Source organism: Mesoplodon densirostris, chromosome 15, assembly GCF_025265405.1.
Source record: "Mesoplodon densirostris isolate mMesDen1 chromosome 15, mMesDen1 primary haplotype, whole genome shotgun sequence".
NCBI classification, from domain to species: Eukaryota; Metazoa; Chordata; class Mammalia; order Artiodactyla; family Ziphiidae; genus Mesoplodon; species Mesoplodon densirostris.
The window spans coordinates 3,403,363-3,426,766 of NC_082675.1; the positions used below are offsets into that span (position 1 = coordinate 3,403,363).

General features: G+C 42.9%; 1 protein-coding gene across 1 annotated transcript in view; it reads right to left on the reverse strand.

The window, feature by feature from the left end:
• Positions 1 to 23,404, reverse strand: part of GLT1D1 (glycosyltransferase 1 domain containing 1) — a 91,787-nt gene that overhangs the window by 57,890 nt on the left and 10,493 nt on the right. The window contains exons 2-4 of the mRNA XM_060118721.1: positions 18,336 to 18,484; positions 16,955 to 17,060; positions 9,403 to 9,454 (exon numbers count right to left, since the gene is read on the reverse strand). Coding sequence (XP_059974704.1) covers positions 9,403 to 9,454; positions 16,955 to 17,060; positions 18,336 to 18,484 — 307 coding nt within the window. The remainder of the gene's footprint in view (positions 1 to 9,402; positions 9,455 to 16,954; positions 17,061 to 18,335; positions 18,485 to 23,404) is intronic.

A 23,404-nucleotide genomic window follows, 5' to 3' on the forward strand; every position in this document is an offset into this window, starting at 1 on the left:
AGATGGGGAGGACGTCTGAGAACTGAATTGGGATCCAGTGTTATGGGATCTGATGTGAAACAGGCTATAAATAAAGATGAAACTAAAACAACCCTGGGCACCCTGGGCAAAATCAAAGGATGAATGTGTAACACATAATCTAGCCCAGCAACTCAAGAAATAGGAATGCCAGCAAGAAAATTCCCAGGAAGATTACAAAATAAAATACAGTTAAATCTATGGAGTAAATAACATGGAATCATGGCTGATTTTATTCAAAAGCTTCCCCTACGGTTCTCTGCCTTTGCAATCTGATGAATTAGAGCAATGCTTCTGATCATTCCAAAAGTTTGTGCCCCAGGTCATGGGAAAGGTTAACTCAGAATCTATGCTCTGAGATTGATGAGTTTTCCATCCTTTGAGTTCCTTTAAAACTTTTCAATTCCCAGGGATCTCACATGGGGGAAAAAATGCAAAGAACACGTGCAGTTCTATCAAGAAATCTCTGAGGGAAGCCAATCTTAATAGAAGTTATTAAAAATGATTAGCTTCCTAAGATATAACCAATCCCTGGAGTTTCCCTTACAGGATATTTGTGAGGAGGGCCAGCATACAAACTAGGGTTTCCAAAGATGAAACAGAGGGGTGGATGTTTTTAAGTTCACGTTACAATAGAAACTATAATAAAAGATGTGGTCTGCGTAGCTCCTGCACTGTCAACGTGATTTTTGGAGATGATCAAATACAAAGCAATGGGCCATGCAGGAAGAAGAAGAAGTAACAGTAATTCAAAGGACAACATAATTCAGCAATTAGGCAAGAGGCAGCTCATCCAGATTAGAAAAGAACTAACACCTATGTCAGCCTTTTGAGCTCCCCTGTGCCATGAACGGGCATGGGCCAGCCAACGAGATCTGTCTTGCTTTCCGTATTTCAATTTCCAAAAGAATTGTGATGAGTATATGTACACAATGAAAGGAAAATTACTCTTTAGGTATTGCCTAACTGCTTCCAGAAAGTTACTTCTCTTTAAGGAGTGCCAAGGCAGGGTAGATAAATTAGGCCCCAGAAGGCAGGGGCTCAAAGTTTCCAAATTAAAAAAAAAAAAAAAATCACTAAAAAGTAACAATACCAGGAAGCTTAGCTCAGCACCAACCTCAACGAAGTGTATCCATGTGCCATGTTGGTTATCACTCTGCTTTTTCTGAATTCGATAACTGTGTCAAACAGTATTTACTCATGCTCAAGATTTTTTTTAAATAGTTCATAAATAAATATTTGAATTTAGAGACAGTCCTCTTAGCTGAGTACTTATGAGAAAAAGCATGTGAACAGTGCAGTTAAACTTTACACAGACCTGTGGGGTTTTGAACCCAGTGGAGACAAATTAAACCACAATCATTGTTTCTGCAGAGAGAAAAGCCTTCGATTAAGATATGTGTATACCTAATTTGCTTTTAATTATATTGGTGACATAGTTACATTTTCTGGTAAAAGTCTGGTGCATTTAGAGAAAGTATTCTAAACATGGACTAGAATTAGAAGTGCCCAAATTTGTATTCTGAAGGTCTATTACACACTGTAGCAAGAAATCAAAATTCTATTTAGGCTAGTTTTAAATTTGCGCAATGCATATATCACAGTTAGACATGTGCAGTGAATCAAATTCCTAAAAACACCAAATCAAGGTTATAATATCACAAACCAACAGAGCAGCACTACCCCAAAACACGACCGATGTTGAACTTGGATGATAAGTACTAATGACATAGCAGGCAGACGCTAGTAAAAAGCCCCCTGGGACAGTGCCCCTTACAAAGTAGGCACAACATCAAAGTAAGGCTGATATAAACAACACTAAAAAAATAACAACGGGCCCAAACAAAGGCACTTCAAATTAAAAGAGATAAAATAAAACTCTCTTTATCAAAATCCAATCAGACTAATTTGTGTAAAGTCGGCCAGAGGCAGAGGGATGATCATCAACACAGCTTCCAAAATAATGTTTCTTCTTTTCCCCCCTCATTGCCTTTTTTTAAAAAAAAATGAAGCGTAGTTGATTTGCAGTGTTGCGTTACTTTCAGGTGTACAGCAAAGTGATTCAGTTATACACACATACATATCTATTGTTTGTCCAGATTCTTTTCCCTTTTAGGTTATTACAAGACATTGAGATAGTTCCCTGTGCTATACAGTAGGTCCCAAAATAATGTTTCCAAAGGAGCATCCTAGCTTTGTCAGAGGGCTGAAATTAACCCACAGCTTGCAAAATAAACCCTCCCTTCACTCCTTCCTGTTACTATGTCTCCCACGACCAGATCGGAGCATATGTTTTGGAAAGCTTGAGACAGGGTGCTCCCCACATGCATGTCTGTGGTATGTTGCACTGTCCCATACTGCAGCCCTGGGCACGTGAGGCTATTGAGTCCTTGAAGCAGAGCTGGTCTGGATGGAAATGTGCCTCCTAAAAGTAAAATGCACACTCAATTTCAAAGACTGAGTACCAAAAAAATGTGAAATAGCACCTTAGTCATTTTTACATTGCTCATGTGTTGGAATAGTAAGATTTTGGATACAGTAGGTGTGCAGTTAGGAACTTGGCCTTGGCCAAGAGGTGGTCTGGCTTTTGCCCTGGGCTTCTAGGAAATAATCTATATGATTCCTAAGGGGCATGTATTTTTCTAGGGTGAGGCCAGCCACAGCTAACAGTCTTAGGTAGGGAGGGGCTGGCCATGCCGGAAGGACCACCCATTTGATGGAAATTGGTCACTTTGGGCCAAGTGGTATCAACCTGCCTGAAGACTGGATTCAACCATGCATGCAAACAATCAGTCAATCAAGCCTATGCAATGAAGCCCCAGGATAAACTTTGGACACCAAACTCAGTGAGCTTCCCGGGTTGGCAAAACTCCATGCATATGTCTCAGATCAATAACTGGAGGTTGAGATGGTCATAGATCAACAGCCAGAGGGTAAAATGTCTTGACGGCACCAGGGAGAGGGCAATGGAGGATCAGACCCTTGCATCTCTTCCTTGGGCTGATTTTAGTCTGTATCCTTTCCCAGTAATAAACCATAACAGTGAGTGTAACTCTTGGTGAGTTCTGAGTCCTTCAAGCCATTTCTCAAACTTGAGGGTGGTTATGGGGAGCCCCTGAACTTGCCGTCGGTGTCAAAAGTGAGGGCAGTCTTGGGGAGAGTACCCTTAGCCTTACCCTTACCCTTTGCAGGCTGGCTAACTCCGGGAGGTGGATTAAGGAAAACAGATTATTAAAACTGATTTTCCTTGTTTCCACTTACTTTTAAAAATGTGACTCTCAGGGCTTCCCTGGTGGTACAGTGGTTGAGAATCCGCCTGCCTATGCAGGGGACATGGGTTCGTGACCCGGTCTGGGAAGATCCTACATGCCGTGGAGTGGCTAGGCCTGTGAGCCATGGCCACTGAGCCTGTGCGTCTGGAGCCTGTGCTCTGCAACAGGAGAGGCCACAACAGTGAGAGGCCCGCGTACAGCAAAAAAAAGAAAAAAAAAAAAAAGTGACTCTCAGAAAATTGTAAATTACATCCATGGCTCATCTTTGTAGGTTGCACTGTATTTCTATTAACAGTACTGGTATCAAGAGTGAGCCTGTGTTTTTATAAAAATCATGTTTGAGAAAATAACAAGTTTTAGGCCGGATTTTATGCTCAAAACGATATTTATCTATACAGACTCTACATGAAATCACAAAAGCAGTAAGAATCAAAGACCATAAATCTCTCCAATCTGGAATAATTGGAATTTGATTCTGGTTTGATAATAATTACGTAGGGTTAACTAAGTTTGGACCTGAGCCAAGCCTGCTCACCACAATAAAGAAAATTAAAAACAAAAGCTGGCAGTTCAATAATGCAGCATGAAACTTAACTACTCAAAAACTGCATCACTGTTCCGAACATGTAACTACAAGTAGTCTCTCCACAAAAATCCATCTCAAAGCATTACATAGATATGGCTGAACAATGAACCTTTATATTATTTCTACACAGTTTTCATTTGCAAAAACTAATCAAATAAAGGTATTGAGCTGAACTTTATTGAAAAATCATCCACCAAAAAAAGTACTAAAGCTGTATTAAAAAACAGGTTCACATTCGAATTTAATAACTAACCTCCACCACTTTAAACAATAAATACAAATTCATCCTTTCTTTTATGAGCTTTTTTTTTTCTTTTTCGGTACGCGGGCCTCTCACTGTTGTGGCCTCTCCCGTTGTGGAGCACAGGCTCCAGATGCGCAGGCCCAGCGGCCACGGCTCACGGGCCCAGCCGCTCCACGGCATGTGGGATCCTCCCGGACCGGGACACAAACCCGTGTCCCCTGCATCAGCAAGCGGACTCTCAACCACTGCGCCACCAGGGAAGCCCTATGAGCTTTTTTGATGCTGCCTGTGACATCATCATCCAAGACAAAACAATTTTTGCTGACTTCTCCATTTCTTTGTTCAAATGCCTTGTTATTATATTTGGAAAAGCATCCGTCTGAAAACAAAGACTGCTAACGTAGGATGAGGGTAGATTTGGTGTGGCTGACCTCCTGGGTGACAAGCAAATGGTCAACTTAATCTTTACATGTAAGATGATCCTTCCAGGAGTTCCCCGGCAGTCAGTGGTTAGGACTCTGTGCTCTCACTGCTGAGAGCCCAGGTTCAATCCCTGGTCGGGGAACTGAAATTCCACCTGCCGCATGGCATAGCCAAAAAAAAAAAAAAAAAAAAGATCTTTTGACAGGACACTGCTGGATATTCTCACCACTGCTAGCAAGCCTGCCCAAAACGTAACTGGTCTATGCATTTAACACAGTTTTCTCATCATTACATCGAAAAGTTAATCCCAGGCTTCCCTGGTGGCGCATTGGTTAAGAATCCACCTGCCAATGAAGGGAACACAGGTTCGAGCCCTGGTCCAGGAAGATCCCACACGCCACGGAGCAACTAAGCCCGTGCGCCACAACTACTGAACCTGCGCTCTAGAGCCCACGAGTCACAACCACTGAGCCCACGTGCTGCAACTCCTGAAGCCTGCGCGCCTAGAGCCTGTGCTCTGCAACAAGAGAAGCCACCGCAATGAGAAGCCCGCGCACCGCAACGAAGAGTAGCCCCTGCTCGCTGCAACTAGAGAAAGCCCGTGCACGCCAGCAAAGACCCAACACAGCCAAAAATAAAATAAAATAAAATAAAAGTTAATCCCGTCTAAGAATAATCACTGATCCCGTATCACCTTGACACTGATGACTTCCACATCTGTATCTCCAGCTGCACCCCTTGCTGACGACAGCTCCACACTTTGAGCTACATTCTGGATATTCATCCCCGAGTCCAATATTTGTCTCTAATTCAATGTGTCTGCAGCTCAAAGACCCCGTTCCTCTCCCTCTCCTCATCTATACTCCTTTCCTCGAGTTCTTCCAAAATATATTCATAAAAATGTTAATATCCCTGAGCCCTTCTTTATTTCTTCCTCACATGCTATGGTCTTCCCGCACAGAAATGGATCCATAACATGCAGCTTGTGTCAAAAAAAAAAAAATCGATATCCTGTGCAAGTAAAAGGGCATGGTGGTTGTGCTTTTTTAAAAAATATTCCAGAAAAAAAAGTGTGTGTGTGTGTGTGTGTGCAGGAGTGGTGGGGCAGGGGGTGAGAGTCAAATAAATAAGGATTGGAGGGAGTTTCCTGGCGGTCCAGTGGTTAGGGCTCGGCACTGTCACTGCCGTGGCCCAGGTTCCATCCCTGGTCCGTGAACTAAGATCCCGCAAGCCATGTGGCGTGGCCAAAGAGAAAAAAAGGATTGGAGAATGGTAGGCTGGGTGGTGGACGCATAGGAGTTCACCCTACTATTCTTGCTATTTTTGTATATGTTTGGACGTCTGTGTAATAAAAAGTTGTAAAGAAGGATCCCTTCCTGGCCAAGTCAATTGGACAAGAATTTATTGAACGTGAGGTGGTATGTTACCCTCTAGGGATACAGGAGTGAACCACACCTGTTCCTGTCCTCAAAGAACTCACAGCCACACGGTGCGAAAAGTGAAGGAAAGAGGTGTTACAGGGGCTTTCCTGGTGGCGCAGTGGTTAAGAATCCGCCTGCCAATGCAGGGGACACGGGTTTGAGCCCTGGTCCGGGAGGATACCACATGTTGCAGAACAACTAAGCCCGTGTGCCACAACTACTGAGCCCACGTGCCACAACTACTGAAGCCCACGTGCCACAACTACTGAAGCCTGTGCGCCTTGAACTCGTGCTCCCCAACAAGAGAAGCCACAGCAATGAGAAGCCCGCGCACCGCAACGAAGAGTAGCCCCTGCTCGCCACAACTAGAGAAAGCCCGTGCGCAGCAGCGAAGACCCAACGCAGCCAAAAATCAATCAATCAATCAATAAATAGGTGTTACAATCTCGAGGGATAAGCACTAAGTGTGGTGGATTATTAAAATGGACCTAATAAACGGCTCCCTCCTGCCTCCCTGCTTTTCAAGGCCACCTTGAAGATCGTCCCATAATGAGGTAGAGGCTATAGCTCCACGCTTGACTTGCTCTGGCCCCCAGACAGTAGCAGACGTCACACAGGCAGAAGCTTGCAGCCTGCTCACGCACTGGTGCCTGCTCTCTCCTGCCGCTGAGCCTAATAAAGGGCGACAGACCACATGGAGAGAGACACCAACTGTCCCAGCCATCCCAGCCGAGGCCCCAGCACGCAAGCAAAGCCATGCTGGACTGCCCAGCCCCGCTGAGCTGACCCCGGCCAGAAATGCCCAGACAACACAAAGAATAAATGATAAATGGCTGTCTTAAGGCACTATGTTTGAGGTGATTTGTTATGTAGCAAAAATAACTGATACAGCAGTGAACACATCTGTACCAGGTTTGGAGGGCCACAGGTTTTACAGAGAAAGGTGACATTTAAAACTGAGAAGTTAGGGAAGGGGGGGGGGGGAAATCATGGAGGATAAACTTGCTTCAGCAGGGAAAAGCTTTCTTTTATGTCGGCTTAACAGAAGGCAGTTGGAGTCTCATATTTGCTGCTGTATTCAATCTGTTTCCATATGTTACTTTGGCTGAAGTGTATAAAGAAAATCCTGCTTCTTGCTGATAGGTAGTTGGAAAGGGGAGGAATATTTTAATATGGGCCTTTAAGGAGCCTTTTCAGATCATTATAGGTATTATTCTTGGACATGACACCAAAACTCAACAAATGGTAGCTTCTTAAAGGTTAGTTGCAATATGGAACCTGAAATTATATCATGCCCTGATATACTCGAATCCATAGGTCTATCTTGCACTTTGATGGATCTGTTATCTATGCATGATTCTGTGATGCCACCTATTAGTCATTTGAAAAATATTGGTTCACTGAGTGATGCAGAGCTCGCAAATGTTGAACCATTTCATTACACAGCATCCAAAAAAAAAAAAATTCACATTTGTCAACACAACCACTGATCTCATCAGGGACAGATGTAAGGGGAAGCTGTCCACCTCCCGGTAGCTTACCAGATTCTAATTTTTGCTTTAAAATTTAAATGATATCATTGGCAATAGATACTTCCCGTTGTTTTTCTTGAAGTGACTGACTCAATTGAGTCATTTTTAAGAAAATGACTGCCAAATGCCCAAGTCTGAGTAACCATACTTTGGTTATCAGTCCTTCAGATAAAAAATTGTGTTAAGACATGGCTGGTTTAGTCTGCAACCCCAACGTCGCACCAGGGCCTTTCCTCAAGATAACCCCCATCCCTCATTCAGAAGCAGCAGAAAGAGCTGATACATACTTCCTGTTTCATCACCCAGAACATTAAAAAAACATATGTATTCAGAGGTTAATATTTGATAAAAATTTATCATTTTTATGCTTCATCGAGGACACTCTTAAGTGAAAAACTGGCTCTTTTTTTTTTTTAACTATAAGTGGGTGATGGTGAAGAATCCATCAGTGCAGATGGGTACCCCTGCTTTCATGACGATGAAGGCATCAGCCATTTTCCTCGCCACTGCTCTTCACATGGGGAAAAAGGCATTTTTGCCTTTCATCATGCCTTTAATAATGTCTGAGCATTATGACAAAAATAGGTTTGACTTTGTGTAGATCCTGAAAGAGTCCCAGGGACCCCCCTTTGAGAACCACTGGTACATCACTGCCATAAGGCAGATGGACAGTCAAACTGATACAAACATGAAACTCGGAGCCAGGAAGCTTGCCGTTTTTCATTCATTACATTGCACTGAAAAACGCACCCTCGATTCTCTGCCTGGGGAGTTTGAGGTGAAAAATAAGAATATGCACACTCTGGTTGCAGGGAATCTTCACATTCACGTGCACACAGTACTCTGGGCTTTGGCAAAGGTCGACCAGTCCCACAAAATACTGCATTTGCCCTTGTCCCACTGCAGCCGTTTCCAAGTGGTAGATGTTACAAAGTGAAAGCCTATAGATAAAGAATGTGCACAGCCTGTAAAATGCCACCAACAGGAATAATGCCTCCAGATGACAAGGGCCTAAGTGCTGTGCACAACGGTTTGCTGGTAAAGCACAAGGGCAAGCAACGCCGGTGGCCCAGGGGTCACCATCTGAGAAAACAGCATCGTGCCTACGATCCACCAGAGGAAAGCAACCTTTCAGCTGGATTTTTCTTTAGTTTTGCAGACACCAGCCCCACCAGTCCTCTACAGAACCCCCCACGGAGGATTCAGATTCCCGCCAGCTCATTTCACCCCCCGCCAAGTCATAATGAATTTTAAAAGTCAATAAATGCATTAACTTGTATAGCTACAAAGCCCTCTACTCATTAAAGCCCTTCAAATAAAGAGTCTAGTCTAGGAAACTCCAGCTGCCACCTAAGGGATTGCTACTCCCAATGTGTACAAGGATGCTGCAACATTTACAGTATAGTCCGTAAATCATCCCATCTGAGCAAATAAGATGAAAACAGACAAAGCATGAAAAGATCTGGCGGGGGACTCCAGACCCTGCACTCCCAATGCAGGTGGCCCGGGTTCGATCCCTGGTCAGGGAACTAGATCCCACATGCGTGCCGCAACTAAGGAGCCTGTCTGCTGCAACTAAGACCCAGTGCAACCAAATAAATAAATTATTATTTTTAAAAAGAGAGAGAGATTTGCAAAAACAAACAAAAAAACAAAAAAGAAAAGAGCTGGCTGTTGGGCTATTTTTACAATTCAAGAAGAACAACAACAACAAAAAATCAGTGACGGTCTAAGAGTATCTACCCAAATAAAAAAACATCAACATATGGGAAACATAACACACTGCTGTGGCCACCATGGGCGGTGCCTATGGGAACCCTGTCAGCTCTAATAAAACTGCCTTTCTGTTCTCTGATCCTGCAACTTTGCAGCATAACCCAAATCAAGACATGAAATGAACACGTACCCACTGCCTTTGTGCTGCTTCCTTCATTGACTCCGTGAAAGCGACAGCGAATCTAGGAAAGTGAGCAAAAATAATGAAAATGATTAGGGCAGAATCTAATTAACATAACTGTGAAACAGCTCTTTGGAACAAATTGTGAGAGACAGGTAAGTAGCTGAATTTACAGTGCGATCAATCTTTATTAGTCGTGGTCATTGGCTGCTACATTTCATCTCCACTCACATCCAAAAAAAAAAAGTTCTGTCTGCAGAAAATGAACAAATGAAGCTCAAAACTTCCTATGTTTCTTGTTCCTTCATGGAAGGTGAGAGAAGCAGAGATAAAGACAGAAAACAAGAGGGACTTCCTTGGTGGTGCAGTGGTTAAGAATCCGCCTGCTAATGCAGGGGACACAGGTGCCAGCCCTGGTCTAGGAAGATCCCACATGCCGCGGATCAACGAAGCCTGTGCGTCACAACTACTGAGCCTGCACTCTAGAACCCATGAGCCACAACTATTGAGACCACGTGCCACAACTACTGAAGCCCGTGTGCCTAGAACCCACACTCTGCAAGGAGAGAAGCCTCCACAATGAGAAACCCACATGCCGCAATGAAGACCCAACGCAGCCAAAAATAAAATAAATAAAATAAATAAATTTATTTTTTTTTAAAAAAGACAGAAAACAAGATGCACTAGAGAGGCAAGGAACTTAGATAATATTCAGGGGCAAGTGATCCGGTCCACTGGCTTTGCCAAAGGAAAACTAGGCAAAAGTGTTCAAGATTTACTGAATGTTCATGGGTTAGGAAAGTTAATGCCCCCATTCATCGAGAAAGGGCGGTTTCCAGAAGCAGGACTGGGTACACGTGGAATGAACCAGGAATATCTTATGGGGCCAGAAAGTAAGAAAGCGCTCAAAACATGGCAAGGGCTTGTGGAAAGGATGCAGGAGTCAACTCAAAATATCTCCAATGGCCATGGCTGGGGTGATCTGGGCACCAAAATAAGTAATAGGAGTGATGGGTAACCCATAGAGTCAAATAAAATAAATAGCCATGGTTCCGTGTTGATGTAACTAAATAACTGAATAAGTAAATGGGGTCAAACAGACAACTCTTCCTTATAGTAGAATTCCAATTAACAAATGTATGAGTGGTAGAAACAGAAAGTCATCGGTGCGTAAACAGCGCAGTAAAAATTGTTGCAACCAAGAACCATTCATAGGGAATTCCCTGGCGGTTGAGTGATTAGGACTCAGCGCTTTCACAGCCGGGACCCGGTTTCTATCCCCGGTCAGGGAACTAAGGTCCCGCAAGCGGCACGTGGCGTGGCCAAAAAAGAAAGAAAGAAAAAAAAAAGAACGGTTAATAGATGATTCCTCCCCACTGGCATGACCTGGAGAGGGGAGCTCACGTCCGCCTGCCTGTGTCTTCTCCAAGCCTCCCTTCTTCCCCACCCCCACTCTCCCCAAACCAGCCACCAATCGCAGACACAGCCAATCGCACGCCTCTTACTTAAGGGAGAAATACGGACTCCTTCCCTTTGGGTAGAATAAACGTGAGCAAGCAGGACCAGACCACATCAGACCTTGCATCTGAGCCCAGTAGGGATCGGACTGCTGGCATCACTTACGAGATGCTCTCCACATCCCCCAAACATTGGCAAGAAACACAAATAAACTGTATTCTGAGGGCATCAACTTTACTCCAAGAAATGAGGATAAAAAGGAGAGAAAAGCCACTAAATAGTAACTGCAAGGAGAGTGCAGAAACCTTCCTTTGTGGAAATCGGCAAAAATGAGAAACTTAAGAATTAAACAAAGAACAAACAATGCATGTAAATTGCCTGTCACAGTTCCTGGCCCCTAATTCATTTAACATCTGATAAACATCTGCTATTATTATTTTCTACTAGCACTCACACCACTACTGGGACTTGTGCAAAACATTAGGGTGCCCCACGTGGCCAGTGAACAAATTATTTGACAGCCTAAAACTTTCAGAAAAAAAAAAAAAAAAGACACCCAAAGCAAGAAGAGCCATCGAACAAAGAATAAGGTCAAGAACACAAAAACCAAGCAATTTACCCCATAACAGCATTTATGAATAAATGCACAAGTGCAGTTCTCAAGGTGGGTTTTGTGGAATGTTAAAGCCACGCATTGGGCAAGCGTGATGCTCTGCTTTTCGGTGAGAATGTCAGCTCCACGTGAGCTGGAACGCTGCTCTGTTCATGGCCACCTCCCCAGCCCCTGGAGTGTCTGGCACCCAGGAGACAGGCAAAAATACCTGCTGCCTGTATACGTGTACAAGTAAGAGAAGGAACAGTTCTGCTTTAAATTCCAACAGGAAGCAGGTGAGGGGGAGGGATGGGTGGAGAGGGGGAGGAAAGAGCAGGAAAATGTCCCAGGTGTGCGGAGCGGACTCTGTGTGCACGGTAGCCCGGCAGCTGACTGTGACTGTCCCCCACCCATGCAACCGTCCCCACCATCACGTCCTGCTCATTTCGGGACCCAAGATGAGGCATCAGTAGGAGCTACGGTGTCAGTTTAAGACGGCAGGGAAGGATGAGAGTCTTGGGAAGGTTCTCCTCAAAGGTGCATGTGAAAATGTTTTCGGAGTCAGAGGGGTGAACTGGAGCTAACTTGAAAGACACGCCACTTATTCCAGGGCCACAGATTACACGGTCTTTCTTGTGGCTCCTCATATAGAAACAGTGGGCCTGGCTTTACACCCACCTAATAGATAACCTTTTAAGAGAGTTTCTAGCCCAAAGATCCTTGGAAGATAAAGATATTTAAAATAACACATTTCTACCATTTGCAACAGCCAAGACATGGAAACAACCTAAGTGTCCACTGACAGAGGAATGGATAAAGAAGATGTGGATCATATATACAATGGAATACTACTCAGCCATAACAAAGAATGAAACAATGCTATTTGCAGCAACATGGATGGACCTGGACATGATCATACTAAGTGAAGTAAGTCAGACAGAGAAAGACAAATACCATACGATATTTATATGTAGAATCTAAAATATGGCACAAATGAACTTATCTACGAAACAGAAACAGACTCACAGATGTAGAGAACAGACTGGTGGTTGGGGGAGGGATGGAGTGGGAGGTTGAGGTCAGCAGATGTAGGCTATTATATAGAGAATGGATAAATAACAAGGTCCTGCTGTAGAGCACAGGGAACTATACTCAATATCCTGTGATAAACCATAATGGAAAAGAATATTTAAAAAAGAGTGTATATATATGTAAAGCTAAATCACTTTGCTGTACAGCAGAAAGTAACACAATATTGTAAATGTACTATATTTCAATAAAAAATAAAATAAAATAAAATACTATTTAAGGTAACATAAAAAATAAAATAAAATAACACATTTTTAAGGAAAAATATAAAAGTACCACTTTTGCAATTGAACACTGCCATTTCAAAACACACTTACTTTGACATAGAATTCTGTTTGTCAAAAACATCTTTAGTAACACTGAAAAACCATATGAAATTACCAAAATTCAACCAGTTTTGACCTACAAAACAGTAATTTCACGTGCCACTGATTCCGTAATCGTGAGAGTATTTGTGAGGCAATTCATTTCATACAAACTCTCTTTTGCTTATTTGCTTGGCAATGTTAAGTTTTTCTAATATGCACCTGGATAAGACTTCACTAAACAATTTCCACAAATTTCAAATACTCCTTATTTAATTTTGGTGTTTATAACTACCAAATACTTACTATAATATTCATAAGCCAAAAAGTGGATGCTAAAATAAGTTCGCATACTATACCATACAGGAAAAGTTTTCAATACTAAAAAAGTTGAAAAATATACCTTATAGGGAAAATATAACTATTTAAATGAAACACTTGTTATAAAGCTAGACAAGTTCAATGCTTTGTTCTACAGAAAAGTATGCTGTATTGTGTCAGACAAGAAACCTGTGATTCATGCAACTTCCCTGCCCACTAACTCCAATCAATATCCCCAAATAAAAATCAATGTGTGGGGCTTCCCTGGTGGCGCAGTGGTTGAGAGTCCGCCTGCCGATGCAGGGGACACGGGTTAGTGCCCCGGTCCAGGAAGATCCCACATGCCGCGGAGCGGCTGGGCCCGTGAGCCATGGCCGCTGAGCCTGAGCGTCCAGAGCCTGTGCCCCGCAACGGGAGAGGCCACAACAGTGAGAGGCCCACGTACCGCAAAAAAAAAAAAAAAAAAAAAAAAAAAAAAAAAAAAAATCAACACAGTGAATAATGCTAATGATAATATCATAAGATGAATTAATTCCATGTTGTTTCTCCCAAGCAGAATGATTTTCCTTCTATGAGACAGTGCATTACAAACTGCAGGAATCTAAAGGCAATAAATTTTTAGGGTGTAAGAACAACAACAAGAAGAAAACCTATAATGATAGATCACCTTTCGAGATGAGCCCACACTGTTTTAATACCTTCATTTATTGTAAAACACACACACATACGTGGAGCGTACTCTCTATTTTAAAAAGGTTGCATTTCCACATTTATGTCCAGGAAGTCTTCAGGAAGAAGCAGCGCCCTGAAATGCAATGCCATCTATTTGTAACCCTAGTTTTAAGGGGCAAGATTGACACCTATCTTTCCGCACAAAAAAATTAGGCTGCGAAGTAGAACCTGGGGTTCTGTCCTTGGTGTGGATCAGAAATGGGACAGTTACATACACTTGAAGAAGTCTGGTTTCCCACAGCTTCTCAGCCATGCAAGGGTTACAGACGAGCACAGTAAATTCATGGTTAGTATAGCTTTGTTATACAGCAGAAATTAACACACCATTGTAAAGCAATTATACTCTAATAAAGATGTTAAATAATAATAATAATAATAAAAAAGAAAGAAAAAAAAATTCATGGTTGGTCACTTACTGGGGACATAGTAGTAACCTAAATGTCAATCAACAGACGAATGGATAAGGAAAATGTGGCATGCACATACACTACTTTTCAGCCTTAAAAAAGGAGGACATCCTGACATCTGCAACAACATGGATGAACCTGGGACATATTTATGCTCAGGGAAACAAGCCAGATGCGGAAGGACAAATACTGTATGATTCTACCGACACGTGGAATCTAGAGTAGTCAAACTCATGGAAGCATGAGTAGCATGGGAGGGGCTGGGAGAGGGGGAAACAGAGGGAGGGGAAAACAGGGAGGTATTAGTCAGAGGTCACAAAGTTTCAGTTGTACAAGATGAACATGCCCTAGAGCTCTCCTGTACAGCAGAGAGCCTACAGGTAATAATACTGAAGGTAAACAATTTGCTAATAGGGTAGATTTTCTGTTAAGTGTTCTTATCATAAAAATTAAAATAAAATAATAAAAATAAAGAAGGTGGGAGTAAACTTTTGGAGGTGATGGATGTGGTTATAGCATAAATTGGGATGATGGTTTCATGGGTGTACACTGGTCTCCAAACTCATCAAGTTGTGTGCATCGATTACATACAGCTTTTTGCATGGCAATCATTCCTCACTAAAGTGGTTAAACAATTAATAAAGTAGTGTGTCCACATTTTAAAAATTCATCACCTGTTTGGTTTTTTTTTCCCCACAATGATTCAAAAATATACTAGAGTTGAAAGGATGCTTCAACAGTGCTGGTTGGGTTTTCGGTAAGCTTTGAATTCAGGGTGATTCGATGGCAGGTGAGACTCTGAATCATCAGCAGCCAGTGGGTGCATGGGGGGTAGAGACCACATCCACCCACGTCAACCCTTCCGTGGAATCAACCCAGAAAGCCTGCCAAGAAGAGTGCTTTGCTTTGCTTTGGGTACGCAGGTATATTTCTTCTTTTGATTTCATTAGCTCTTTTTTTCCACAATTTTTATATGAACAGAGAGGATTTGTATTTTATTATGATGTTAGTTATTATGACTGTGATTATTATAAAGAGAAAATGGGGTGTTTTTGTTTCCCCACCAAGCCTCCTAGTTCACTCCAGAATGCTGTACAGATATTATCATTTTCTAAGAATGCCTCGACACGAAGAAGGTTGGCAAGTATAGCTCTGGGTTCTCAGCCAGGGGCAGTAACTACTCCCATCCCAGGGGCTAGAAATGTGGGCAGGTGTGTTTAACTGCTGCAGTACCCGGCAGGTGCTATGGACACGCAGTGTCCAGAGTCAGGGACACGCGGGGCAGCCCCACAATGAATAACTATCCTGCCCAAAATACCCACAGTGACCCTACTGAGAAACCCGGTCACTGGTTGCTCTCACAAACGGTTTATATATAGCCCAGAAATCCGTATATGTTAAGAACCACGTCAAAGAGATTCCACTTGACACAACTAGAAACATGAAAATTACCCCAGAAAACATCTTGTTAGTGAAGAAAAATATACAGTAAAGGTGGTAAATCAGACGTGTATAAAGCTAGTAGGAAGGTTAAAAGACAAAGAGTAGGAAAATCACCTGTATACCACAATCTACACAGTTAAGGGAGATGCAAAACAAAAAGATGTAAAATACGACATCAAAACCAGTAAATGTTGGGGGGAGCAGGGTGGGGAAGTAAAAAGGCAGCGTTGTTAAAATGTGCTTGAACTCAGAGACCAGCAAGTTAAAATAATCACGTAGATGGATAGACAGTAAATACAGTACGTAACTATGTAACATCTTTGGATGGTGACAGATGGAAACTAGACTTATCATGGGGATCATCTTCAAATGTAGACACATATTGAATCAATATGTTGTGTAACAGGAACTAACATAGGGTTGTAGGTCAGTCATACTTCAAACCCAACCAATCAAACAAAACAAACTCAGAGAAAAAAAGACCGAATTCATGGTGACCAGAGGCGGGGACTGGGGAAGAGGCAATTCGATGGAGGCAACCAAAGGTACAAACTTCCAGGTGTAAGATAAATAAGTCCTAGGGATGTCACGTACAACATGATACATATCATTAACCCTGCTGTATGTTATACATGAAAGTTAAGCAAGTAAATCCTAAGAGTTCTCACCACAAGGAAAAAAGGGTTTTTTTCCATTTATTTAAATTTATGTCCATACGAGATGATGAATGTTCAGTAAACTTACTGTGATAATCGTTTCAAGTACGCAAGTCAAATCGTTATGTTGTACAGCTTAAACTTATACAGCACTGCATGTCAGTCATATCTCAAGAAAACTGGAAAAAATATTCTACTTGGGCAAAGCTGATGCAAAGTCAACCCCAATTTGTGTGCTAATAAAGCTTGAGTTTATCCATATCATCTCTTAGCAAGAATTCTGTTTCTTCCACCACTCAGAACATTCTAAGCCCGTTCGTGCAATATTAACTGTAGTCAAAGAACTATTCAAGCACAATAACTTGTTTACAATGACTATTTGTGGCAAAATAAACAGGCAGCAAATGAAAGGAACGATGAACAAAAAGAAAGAAATTGATTCTACGTGGTAAGATGTAAACCTCCCAAACTACTGGTTTCCTCTGTCTTTTTTGTGTCAGTGAATTTCATCCAAAAGGGTTAGATGCTTAACTCCTGTGAAATTCTCTTAAGTATTACCTGGCTTCTTCTAGGACTTCTCCCATCACTTTGTTTTTTTCTCCCTGCTTTATGTCTTCATTTAAATCAGTTCCACCAAAGATGATTCCAAAAGGAATTCCATGACCTGCAAAATAGGATAATTAACAAAGCACAGTTTACCTTCGGAAACACCCCTTGCTAACCATCCCAAAGCGATGATATCAAAAACTGAAGTTCCCAGAATGTAGGGAGCATATTTGGTTTTGTTGAATTTTACCCAGCTCTTCTGAATAGAACAGGTGTCACTGTTATGAACATGACATGGGGTTAATCACGTGAGACAAGACGATTTTTAAATCCATTTGCTTTCAATTTTCACACATGAAAAATGGTGTTAGCCTCCATCTATCAAAGCCAAGCGTATTGTTCGGAAATGGGTTAATCTGGAGGTACTGGTGTTTATGGCAGAAAGAGGGCTTCAAATTAGATCTGCTGTTCATAATAACAGGCACCGCGCTGGCAAGGAGCCAAGAGGGAGAGCAAAGAGACACAGACTGTATCTTCAGGCACACACAGTACAACAGCAGTGATAAAACGTGGAGGGCACAAATACATGGGAACCAAAAATACGGGAGGGGCTTCCCTGGTGGCGCAGCGGTTGAGAGTCCGCCTGCCGATGCAGGGGACGCAGGTTCGTGCCCCGGTCCGGGAAGATCCCACATGCCGCGGAGCGGCTGGGCCCGTGAGTCATGGCCGCTGAGCCTGCGCGTCCGGAGCCTGTGCTCCGCAACGGGAGAGGCCGCAACGGTGAGGGGCCCGCACACCGAAAAAAAAGAAATACACATCAAAAACTTTCAGGATAAAACTCTTCATGCCGTAGGGACTTCCCTGGTGGCGCAGTGGTTAGGAATCCGCCTGCCAGTGTAAGGGACAGGGGTTCAATCCCTGGCCCAGGAAGATCCCACATGCCGTGGAGCAACTAAGCCCGTGCACCACAACTACTGAGCCTGCGCTCTAGAGCCTGTGAGCCACAACTGCTGAGCCCATGTGCCACAACTACTGAACCCTGCGCGCCTAGAGCTCCACAACAAGAGAAGCCACCGCCATGAGAAGCCCGTGCGCGGCAACGAAGACCCTACGCAGCCAAAAATAAATAAATTTATTTTAAAAAAAAACTTGTATAAAAAAAAAAGACTCTTCATGCCGTAAAAGTAGCTTCAGGATATAGGCATCCGTTCTCAATTGGTGTAGTTACACCGTTTTTAGAAAACGACTCCGCTTAGAAGAGCAAAGCAAAAAGATGATTGTATCCCTTCCATCTCTGAGCGGGGATAAGCTGCTTCATCGGCGTTTAAGTTGCAATCGCAGGCGCTCTGGGTTTGTGACCGCTAGTGCTCCACCTTTGGGGAAGGGGGGTTACCTGGCAAAAGTCTACCCCCTCTATAGAGATGAAGAGCCATAGCTGCTTCCACGCTCTCAGCCTTGATGAAGGTGGAGATTTCGGATGGGCTTTCAAAGTCCAAGGGATCTTTCAGAATACACACGTGACCCGCAGCTTCTAGATGGTCCCTTTATCAAAAAATACACAGAGAAAGAAAAAGACAGGAGAAAAAAAACATTAAAAGGGCACAAGTTGCTGCTGTGGTTAAAACTGAAAACCAATCCAAAGATTAGTCAAATCAAAAGTTAATAATACATATTTTCCGAATTGTCCTTTAGAGACAACCCACCTAAAATACATTCATCCACCAGTCTCTGATACCAGGATTGGGACTGGGACCATGGCTGGGACCAAGGCCAGCAGGATGAAGGGCTAATTCAGGAAGGTTGGGCAGCCTGGAGACACAAGGCACTCACGGCCATTTCCAGTGACATTTGCTGCACCAGAAAGCTCCCTGCCCTTCTTTAATTCTTTGATTTCACTTTTTTCTCCTGTTTCTCAAAGTTTGTGCTTAGGCATCTGTGACGCAGTTTTTAATCAAGAATTCAAAAGTCACCCATTATCAGAGCTTCAAGAAATACTCCATGGCCTTTCCATTCTACCTCCCAAATATCTTTCAAATATGTCTCTTTTCTTCTCATCTCGGTTCAGTTCCTTGCAACAGAAATCTAAAATACAAATCCGATAAACCAAAAAGAAACTTCCTGAATGGGAGAAATAGCATGAGCAAAATCAAAGGACAAATGAGAAACTGGGGGGAAAAACAACAACTATTTACAACACTTACAAAAGGAAAGAAGCTAATTTGCTTAATATATAAAGAACTCTCATAAGTCAATAAGAAAAAACCCTAACAACCCAATAGAAAAATAGGTATCACCATAAAATTGCAGTCCATGCCAAACAAAACAAAACAAAACAAAACAAAAACAAAAAAACCCCTACAATTGGGTTTTTAAATATGAGAAATGGTGATCAACTTCAGTCATCCTTTTAATGTAGAAAATTTGTAAAGAACAAAAGTCTGCCTATGGCTTCATGAAATAAACATTCCTATACTGGGTAAACTGGTACAACCTCTTCTGTGGGCAAAGTAGAAACAGCTAATATATTTAAAATGCACAAACTCTGTGACCAAACAACTCCACTTCTCAGAACTGATTCCAAAGACACACTTGGATATGAGTGCAAAACGTGCACCCAAGAACAAGCGCCGAGGCTATATCCGAAGTAGCAAAAAGACTAACACTGACCTCAGTGTGCATCAGTAGGGGACCGGTCATATTATGGTGCATATGAGGTACTCAGGTCTGATGCCATGAAAAGAGTGAATATCACTGTGAAGTCATTTAGAATGAACTCCAAGACACATTGTTAATGAAAAGAGGACACATTGTTAATTAAGTATTCTTCAAAAGGTGAAGAACACTTTGTGTATATATAGTATGTGTGCACAGAACATCTCTAGAAGGACACAGAAGAAATAGATAATAATGAATCTGTCTAAAGAGGACCAGGGACCAGGGTGGGGGAGAGATTATCTTCTCATCACACACCATTTTGCATAGCTAGATTCTTTGACCAGGTGCATATATTACCTTTTAAAATTGTTTGAGGTGCACATGAATATACAACCAGGTTCATTAAAACCCTCAAATGGGGACTCCCCTGGCAGTCCAGTGGGTAAGACTCTGTGCTTCCACTGCAGGGGATGCGAGTTTGATCCCTGGTTGGGGAACTAAGATTCTGCATGCTGCATGGCACAGCCAAAAAAAAATTAAAAAAAAACAAAACAGGGCTTCCCTGGTAGCGCAGCGGTTGAGAGTCCGCCTGCCGATGCAGGGGACACGGGTTTGTGCCCCGGTCCGGGAAGATCCCACATGCCGCGGAGCGGCTGGGCCCGTGAGCCACGGCCGCTGAGCCTGCGTGTCCGGAGCCTGTGCTCCGCAACAGGAGAGGCCACAACAGTGAGAGGCCCGTGTACCGCAAACAAAACAAAACAAAACAAAAAACCTCAAATGGCTTGGGGTAGTCAGCCCAACTGTCAACTCCATGAGAATGGGGCCTGGATCTGTCTTGCTTACTGAATAAACTAATGGCTGAATGTGTCTCTGGGATCAAGTCCAAACGCCCTAGCCTAGCACACAGTACCCTTCATAGCCTGCATCCCCTGCACAGCCAGGCGCATCCCACTCTTGACACCCTTAGCTCCAGTCCAGCCCTTCCACCTGCAGGACATGCAACGCATCATGTCTTCTGAGCCCCATGACCATGTTCCGACGTTCCCCAATGCCAGCTCCCTTTGGTGAAATCTTAAAGCCACTGCTGCTAACACAGCCATCTCTCTCACTGTTTCCATTGTTCTCCGAGCCCATCGCTACCACAATCACTCTGGGATGCAGTTATATGAACAAGGCAGTCACATCATACTTAGTGCTTCTATTACAGAATCAATAACCTACAAGGACCTACTGTATAGCACAGGGAACTATACTCAATATCTTGTAATAACCTATAATGGAAAAGAATCTGAAAAAGAATGTGTGTGTGTGTGTGTGTGTGTGTGTGTGTGTAGAGAACTGAATCACTTTGTGGTACACCTGAAACTAATGCAACGTTGTAAATCAACTATACTCCAAAAAAAAAAAAAAAATGGAAAAAACACACAAAATCAGCACATAGGTGGCAATCAAGGACACTTAAAATTACCCTTGAAAATCTCTTAAATCATCCAGAAGATACTATAGTACAAAGTTTAAACCCAATATAGCCATTTTTTCCCCCTAACTCCAGCAATAATAAAGATTGTTACTCTTCAGCTGAACACCAGATGGATTAGCTGGCTTGCACTTAGGGGCAATAGTGTATCAAATAATAAGAGTAAACATAGAAGAATGAAGGATCTAGAATCTTTAAGCAAAATGACCATAAAATGACCAACCTGCTTATACCGTGGGAGCCTCAGGGGAACTAAGGACCTCTGAAGAAACGTTAGATCCAAATCCTCAAGCCTGCACCCACTCTGGGGAATATGGTGTGAATCATCACCTACTATATTACGGGAATGCTAAATTTTCTCTCTCTTTCTCTGTTTTCTCTTTTGTGTTGTAAATTAAATGCACAAGACTGCAGCTGTCACTGGGCCAAGAAAGAAAAACTAAGGCCTGGAGACTTGAGTTGGCTTCTGCTCTTGAAGCATGCTGAGTATCTTGATCTTATCATTTCCACTGTTAATGCCGATCCAATCACAGCCGCCCGAACCACAGCCATCACGCATCCCCAAACTCGTCTGGAAATGCTGATGGCAACTAACTGTTAAGCAGAGCCAGGACAGAAGCCTGCAGGCAGTCTAGCTATCGGCTCGCTTCAGCCTAAAAATACACATCATGCAAAACTAAGGATGCAATGTGCTTCAGAAGATGGGTGAAACAATTGTTATTCCATCTTCTTAAAACTTTAAAATGAGAAGCCAAAAATAAAAAGGTGTTGATAAATGGAAAAGAAACCATTTGAATTCTACTTATGAAATCCATACCTGAGAGATTTCTGGCTGATGCAGAATCTATAGGGTAGGGCATATGGGATGGGGGTGGTTAGCTACAGATAACGGCTCGTTCTTGATTTATTAAACCTATTTTCAAATGGCATTTCAACACTAGCTTTATTTATTTATTTATTTATTTATTTATGGCTGTGTTTTGTCTTCATTTCTGTGCGAGGGCTTTCCTAGTTGCGGCAAGTGGGAGCCACTCTTCATCGCGGTGCGTGGGCCTTTCACTGTCGCAGCCTCTCTTGTTGCGGGGCACAGGCTCCAGATGTGCAGGCTCAGTAGTTGTGGCTCACGGGCCCAGTTGCTCTGTGGCATGTGGGATCTTCCCAGACCAGGGCTCGAACCCATGTCCCCTGCATTGGCAGGCGGATTCTTAACCACTGCACCACCTGGGAAGCCCAACACTAGCTTTATGATCTCATTAATATTCCAAAATAGTTTTTTTTTAATCTTAATTCTCTATGGACTGATACTCAAGCCTTCTTTCCAGTTGTCTTGTAACACCTTTAAATTGCTCTGTTCTGGTTCCTTCTGAAACTGAGCAGGACCCTGTGGGGCTCCTGGGCACAAAGTCTTTTCTGTGTCCCCCGTTTCTTGTTTGCAGGAAACAGGCTTCATTCAGCCCACACAACCTTCCCTGAGTTCCAGAGGGCGGGTTCAAACAACTGCTAATCAGGGAAGGGAGGGGATGCAGAGACAGCTGAGGAGCAGCCAAGAAACAACAGCGCAGCCTAGGGGCAGGGTCCTGGTTGAAGATCTTACCTGAGACCAGATTAAAGGAGCCCAGGCCCTGCACACACCCTAATCCTTATCAGCAACCCCGTCCTTGAACCACTGCTATAAAACTCCTCACCAGGTGTTTGAATTTCTGTGAAAAAACTTCCTAATTTTAAGTTTGGATTGGGACACACAGTTTCAAGGGCAGGAGCCCGCTGTGGCCCCCCTTTGCCTGGCAAAGCAATAAAGCTACTCTTTTCTACTTCACCCCAAACTCTGTCTCCGAGATTTGATTTGGCACTGGTGCACCAATGCCGAGCTTTCGGCATCACTTCTGTGAGTGATAACTTGATTCAACTAATAAATTCTCTGAGCACCTATTATGTCCCAGGAGTTCTGGCTTATTTGGCTTAAGGAAGGCTTTTTATTTATTTATTTTTTTGAGAATGAAAGCATCTCCAATAAATTAAGGGACTTTGAGCATGTTCCAGGAATTGACTGAAGCTCCTTGCACACCCCTGACCCAAAATTCAAAGATTCAGTGGGACTCTACCTGCTTCCACCTGGCTGAAAGCCATCCTCTTTAAGTGAGTACACAAAAAGGCTTAATCATTTGTGTGTTTAACTTATGTGAATTTCCATAAACTATGATGTCTTGATTAAAGAAAAAAAAAGATAACAAGAGAAAAAAAAGAGATAGGGCAGGCAACACGAATTGCATTCCATTCCATAGCCATGAGCCCCTGCATGATCCTGAGATGGGAAACAGGAATCTAATATT